At 34.8% G+C, this 6892-nt stretch overlaps 1 protein-coding gene across 2 annotated transcripts; it reads right to left on the reverse strand.

The window, feature by feature from the left end:
- Positions 1 to 2350: 2350 nt before the first annotated feature.
- On the reverse strand, positions 2351 to 4340 carry LOC122134634 (CD209 antigen-like protein C). Of its 2 annotated transcripts, none has more exons than XM_042764469.1 (5): positions 4161 to 4340; positions 3532 to 3843; positions 3307 to 3410; positions 3125 to 3228; positions 2351 to 2826 (listed from the first exon to the last, which is right to left on the reverse strand). In XM_042764469.1, the coding sequence occupies exons 1-5, from the start codon at positions 4267 to 4269 to the stop codon at positions 2676 to 2678; spliced, it is 780 nt and encodes a 259-aa protein (XP_042620403.1). In that variant the 5' UTR covers positions 4270 to 4340; the 3' UTR covers positions 2351 to 2675. The 2 variants fall into 2 exon arrangements, with proteins under 2 accessions (XP_042620403.1, XP_042620405.1); XM_042764471.1 differs by having other exon boundaries at positions 3532 to 3763; positions 4161 to 4299.
- Positions 4341 to 6892: the final 2552 nt, after the last annotated feature.

Raw genomic sequence — 6892 nt, forward strand, 5'->3', positions numbered from 1 at the left:
GGCGGGCAAACAAAAAATATTGGTTTTCCTGAATCACTGAGTTAAACTTTCATTGTTGATTATTGAATGATTCTTCAGCATAGGATTGCCGGCATTTTAAATACAAGCTGTGGAATTCCTTAAAATTGTTTGTTCAAAAATCTTTCAAAAGAGTGTTTCATTTAGACATGCAAACATCAAGAATCAACCTGTGAACCTCAACGCGGTGACAATCAAAAAAGAGACTTGTGTTGCAGTGCATTCTGGGTGCCACCTATCAAAATTCATCCATGGCTCCCATGATGCACTGCAACACAAGTCTCCTGCAACATGCTTTTTTGATTGTCACCGTCGTTGGTGGTTCACAGGTTGATTCTTTATGTTTGCATGTCTAAATGAAAGACTCTTTTGAAAGATTTTTGAACAAACAACTTTTAAGAAATTCCACAGATTGTATTTATGTTTGCATGTCTAAATGAAAGACTAATTATTCGGGCAATGATCAACCACGAAAGTTTTAACTCCTGATTCAGGAAAAAACAATATTTTATGTTTCCCCATCTGTTTTTATAACTCCATTACCAACGGCAAACGAAATCTGACTTTAAAATGTTAAGGGTCAGAGGCCAACTAAAGCAACATTGCCACTAATAATGGTGACATTAAAATAGTGATTTTCGTCTGGTGTGATTCTGCTCGTTAACATCAGGTCTCGTCAATATGGTCAAGTCATCCACGCAATTAATCACTTAATTCTCTCAGTAACTTTAACTCTGATTCAGTGTTAATTTCAACACTCCTATTTTAAACACTTTTCACATTTTTAAATGTGAGACTGACGGGCTGATAGGCTTGGAAAGTGCTGGACACATTTCAGAACTGCACACGAAAACCTGAATTTCGCCGTGTTTTTATGCCCTTTGGCATGATTAAAAAGGAGTATTAATGTCTCCAACAGAGACGCCAGAGTGCTCTTGCACAAAATTGCGTTTTACTTCCGTACGAATCATACTTGCATTTATATGAGTAACGTTAATTCAGTACGCAAGCGATAAGAGCGGGAAAAAAAAACGCTGGACTTTAAAACGAAATCCACAAAAGTCTGTTGTTTGGCCAACAGTTTCACGTGAACACTAACCACTCCTGACGTGGTCAAACCCAAGGCTAGGACACTTTAAATGTCCATATTTTGCGGTGAAACGTTCAGAAAAGGGAAAGAAAGGAGGAAATATGAATGGTGCACAGGGTAAACCACACTCTCTCTATTCTCTTCACAGCATAAATTGAGGGACTGCGCCGCCGTTAAATGTAGCGTTTATTTTTTTTATTTTTAGTAAACCAAAGAATAATATATGTAAATAAAAGAGGAATATTTGTACCCAACCTGTGCATCTTGAAACTGGTTTCTCCTCGCATCTGTGTGCTTCATTTTCTTCTTTCTCCAAGCGGGAATAAAGCTTTTCTGTGATTGGTCCGTTTCGCGCCTTCTCTTGTGTTTCTTTTTTTTTTTTTACTGGTACTTTAGGTTACAGTAATCAAAGATACTGTATTTTTAGTGGCGCGAGGGGATAATTTCCCAAAACGTAACTTTAAAATACAGTAACATGCTGTATTACTGTCCTACATAAATACAGTTTCATTTACAGTTAAATACTGTTCAATTTACAGACATTTCTACAGTGTATGTTTTAAATGACTGAGATTTTGTGACTTCCTGCACTAGCTATACTTTATACTTCAGGACAGTAAAAGTACTAAAAATGTGTTACCAAATCATTTTATAATAACTCCAAAGCAGATTGTAAAAACACAAAGAGATAAAATGGCAGACTGAGTAATGAGTGATCCCTCTGGCATCGGGTTGGAACCGTCTCTATTTTCTGAAGGTGTCATGGCTTGTGCAACGAAACAGAGAATCATTTTGCGAAGCAATTGTTTCAGTTGATTCGATGCTTCAAAAGGTCTGTGTTTTCCATCACTAGCTGGAATCAGTTTAAGTTCTAAATCTGTGTAACTACATCAGCATCGAATACACGGTTAAAGACTGAAACACGTAAATATCTATAATTTGGTGGAAAAACACTTGAGCATCACTTTGGAGCTCATGTTTCTTGAGCACTTCAGTCTGATAAACCTGCTCTCTGCTGCGTCCTGCTGGACTGGAGGAAATCCCTCCATTCAGAAATGAAGCAGATAAGAATGAATTAAATATAAAATGAAAATAACAATGCAGTTTACTATGGTAAGTGACAAATTTATTCAGAGAGAAAGCAATTACAGACACTCAACATCAGAATAAGAGGGTGAATCAGGTTTTTCTGTGTACTTTTTAATTTTGTGTTTTTATTTGGTTTTTTTGTTTTTGTTTGAGATCAACAAATGAGACTCATGATAACAGCTAGAATAAGATCATATTAATATAGAGCTGCTTGTGATGGAGCAAAACATGAACACATCAGAGGTTTTGTATCCCAGATCACCTGAATTCACAGCATGAGAAACCGAAGATTATTATAGCAATAAGAAAATAATGACATTTTTACAATGTCCTTCTAACAAATTTCAGATTAGCTGATTGTTTTTTTTTTTTTTTTTTTTTTTTTTTAAAAGGCAGGAACCTTAATCAGAACTCATGTGTTTACAATAAGAATGATTATATTAGATAATAAGAGCAAAACCACAAGACGGGATGAACCCTATTTCTCACAAATCCCCTTTATCTTCTCAGAGCATGCAACATCATTCCAACTGTTCAGCGGTGACCATCCCGGCTTCTCTCTATTATAATTCAGTTGAATACAGTCCTCATTTCCACCGTAGTTGTTTGGCTCACCTTTGAGCCAAAACCTGAACAACATGCATCAGAGGTTCAGTTTTTGATGAGCACAAATTTATGAATCAACAATACTCAGTATAATAGAACGTTACAAGGGTAAACTAAAATAGTACAAAAGCTGGAGTAGAAGTGAAAAATAAGAGAGAGAAGAAGAGTTTTCTTTATAGAATTTACAGTAAAATGTATTTAATTGTGGTTGTGTTGTTTGTGGAAGAGTTTTCTCTTCTGCTTTCTTCTGAAGGTTGTGATTTTATAATGAGAATCAAAAAGACTAAAACAAATGAACACACACTGATTTTTAGCTCTTACCCTTGTTTCAGTGGTGAATTATCCACCCATTTCATGATGCCCTCCTGCTCTCTGTCAGACAAACCGATCCACACTCTCTCACTGACTAATGAAGATATGAACCTCTGTGTTAAAAAAAACAGGAATAGGTGTGAATAAGTGTGATTGCTCTCATTCATTAAGAGACACTCACAGAAACTCACCTGCTTCTCTTCAGTGTTGATAATGACCAGATCAGCTCCACGATCCCTGCAGTACTGTCTGCTGTCAGACCAGCTCTTCAACTCAGTGGATATGAAGAACCTACCTGAACCACACAGAAACATGCGCTTTATAAAACCATGTGCATCTTAAGATAAAAAGAAACAACAACATAAAATAACATGTGTACTGATGTTGTTTAGATGTTTCTTTCTTTGCTTCCTCACTTAGAGAAGTGACTTTGCTTTCTAACTCCAGTTTCTTTTTATTCAAAGAGTCAAAATCTCTCTGTAACTGTTTTTTCTCAGCAGTGAGATATTTGACTCTGGTCTCCAGTTTCAGGTTCTTCTGTGTTAAATCAGTGTAATTGTCCTGTAAGCTGTTGATGGTTTGATTGAACTCTTCAACTGTGTTCTTGTAACTCTTTATCGGGTCTCTCTCTGGTGTGATGGTGATGTGCTGCAGTATGATGAAGACAAGCAGAAGAACACAAATGAACCCGAGACTCACTGTGATCAACACCAAACATCTACTTCCTCCTGACAAACATGACCAAAACACACAAATATCAATTAATAACAATTCACTGAATATTATTAGATATAACATCTAAAATCAACCTGTAAGTAAAGTGTACATTTATTTATAATGACAAGCATCTGGAATTCCTATAAAGTAAAATATGTTTTCGAAAACATATGATTATGCTTAAAATAATCATGTTAAAATGTTAATGCTCTTCATTTAAAATCAGAAACCGTGTTCATAGAAAACAGTGACTGAAATTGTATAACAGTTTTTAGTTCCTCAAACCTTACTGACACCATATCTGCTTCAAAAGAAACCTTCTGCTTACTGCATTTGTGAGCTTTTGCTTCATCCTGCCTGTGACTCTGTGTTTGAGGTCCAAATGTGTCCTTAATGTCTTTGTGTTCAACATTTTGATAAATAGTCTCAATCTCCATTAGTCTCTGTGGCTGACCGTCTTCATAGATGTGTTGTGATTTTTAGCATGTTGCCTAGTGTTTTTAAAACCCAAAACCTACACAGGAAGTGATTTAGTTTCCAAAGTTACAAAATCATACGATGTGGTGGCACGTGATGCAGTCCTTGAGTTTCTGTTGCAAGTTTATTTTCTTCTCTGAATCATAAGATCAGCATACTTTATGCAAACATAAATTTCTGACAAACGAAAACCATGTCAGTAATGTTTAAACAAACTTTATCCCATCACAGCTCTGTTAGTAAAAAGCATCAAATATCAATGACAATTCACTTCAGATTAATAGATACACAGGAAGTTATTTCATTTGGCTCCCCAGATAACAGAATTTTGTTATAAGAACATTCCCCAGATATTGAGCGCTGGTTCTGGAAACATAAAAAATGTCCATTCTAGGAACGTTGATTTTTAATATTCCATGAACATGAACAAAATGTTAGTAGAATGTTATTTAAAGGTTATTATAATGTTACTGAAACACTCTTTCAATCATTCAAACACCTTGTTTTAAACAAGCACTGAAAGAAAGAGAAATAAGAACACGATCTACAACTTTCCTCAGCCACAGCCTTAGATGAACTGAAGATAAAAGACATTAAATCTCTCAAGATCTGATTAAGCAACTCAACAAACAGCATTATCAGCTTCATTATTACTAACCAGATTTACTTTATTTCTGTCAGACATCTACATATGTCTTTATTGAGAACTAACAGAGGTTTAGATGTTGACCACTTGTTGAAAATTTTTCGTTTTAAGTCACCATAATGGAGATCAGTGTTTATGCAGCAATGCATGCTGGGAGCCATGAATGTGTTTTGTATGCTGGCATGAAGCATGTCACCATTGTTGTGTTTCATATGTCAAATGCTGATGTCTGAGTGTGCATTAATAGCACCAATCAGGTTTCAAACACAAAGTTAACAATGACAGTATTTATACACACTCACATTCAGAATCTGAAGTGCAACAACAGTGTTAGAAGATATTTGTTTTCACATTGATTGAGTTATTTAAATCACTTTAATGCAGTAATTTGTCTGTTATCAAAACAGACATGTTGAGCTGCTTTATCAACGCAGAAATGTTTTCTGAAATCACCTGCAATTGCCACAAGAGAAGCAACTCAATAAAAGTCAAGGGTGAAGAACCCAACTAAAACAAACACTAATCTAAATGATGGTGACCGCAAACAAAACATTTTCTATAAGATATCAATATCTAAACTTCTGTTAATTCTCAATAAGAACTTCTGTAGACGTCTGACAGTCTATCTGGTTAGTAATAATTGAAGCTGGAAATGCTGTTTGTTGAGTTGTTTATTCAGATCTTGAGAGATTTAATGTCTTTTATCTTCAGTTCATCTAAGGCTGTGGCTGAAGAAATTTGTAGTTTGTGTTCTTATTTCTCTTTCTTTTAGTGCTTGTTCACAACATCTGTTTGAATGATTGAAAGAATGTTTCAGGAACATCATACCAGAGGTGGGACATTCAAGTCAAAAGCAAGTCTTCAAGTCATATCCCAGGTCCTCAAAGAGTTAAAGTTAATGAGATAATTAAGTGTCTAATTAAATGATGATTGTGCATTAGTGATGATCACCTGCTGTTTTTGAGAATTACAGAGGATCAGATGTTAATGTTTCATTGAATACTGAAGTATTATGGTGGCATTTGCATAACGACATATCACTCTTTTTTTAAAGAATAAGAATTAAATTTAAATCAAGATCAAACAATCATCAAAAGCATAAGTTATCTACTAGCTCAAGATTTGTTTCATCATTGCACAAATGTTTGCTATGAAACAGCAACGCATTTGCTCAGAAGCAAATTTATCAAAACTGTTAAAAGGCTCAAGAGCCCAACTGAAGCAAATACTGACCACAATTATGGTGGCAAAGTTTTTTTTTTCTTTTCTTCCAATTGATTTCATCCAAGGCTGTGCTTAAAGTCAGTTGTAGTTCTTGTGTTTCTCTTTTCTTCAGTGATGTTGATTGTTAACAGTAGGTGTTCATCAATAATGCACAATCATCTCTTAATTAGTCACTTAATTATCTCATTAACTTTAACCCTTTGAGGTCTTGGGATATGACTTGAAGACTTGCTTGTGACTTGAAAGTCCCACCTCTGCATCATACTAACCTTTAAATATTATTCTACTACCATTAAGGAAACTGGACATTTTTATGTTCTTGGAATGTTACAAATCAACGTTCCTAGAATGTTGAACTTTAAATCAAAATTAAGTTGAAAGAACGTTTGAGGAACATCATACCTTTTAAAAAGTTCCTCTAACATCAAGTAAACTGGACTTTTTTATGTTCCCATAACCAACACTCAATATTTGGAGAATGTTCTTATAACAAAATTCTGTTAGCTGGCTCTGGCCTTCAAGAGGAATATTTGCTGATGAGAATATTTTCTGAAAAGAGAAAAAGACTAAAAATTCTTGTTTGAGTATGATAGCTGTCAAATTTCGCTGGTTACATTTTCTCTCTATATATGTTAGCGTTCAATAATTTTTTCCACTAAGAATAAATAAATAGTCTAAAAAGTGAAATATAATAGTACTGAAATGCATTACCT

Source organism: Cyprinus carpio, chromosome A1 (assembly GCF_018340385.1).
Source record: "Cyprinus carpio isolate SPL01 chromosome A1, ASM1834038v1, whole genome shotgun sequence".
Classification (NCBI taxonomy): Eukaryota; Metazoa; Chordata; class Actinopteri; order Cypriniformes; family Cyprinidae; genus Cyprinus; species Cyprinus carpio.

What these genes read in the sequence shown, in the direction of transcription:
- LOC122134634 (XM_042764469.1), bottom strand. Translation starts at nt 4,269, where the DNA reads ATGGAGATTGAGACTATTTATCAAAATGTTGAACACAAAGACATTAAG. An exon ending in AGCAAAAGCTCACAAATGCA is followed by an intron (nt 3,844 to 4,160) that starts GTAAGCAGAAGG and finishes CATGTTTGTCAG; the next exon opens with GAGGAAGTAGATGTTTGGTG. An exon ending in AAGCAAAGTCACTTCTCTAA is followed by an intron (nt 3,411 to 3,531) that starts GTGAGGAAGCAA and finishes TGTGTGGTTCAG; the next exon opens with GTAGGTTCTTCATATCCACT.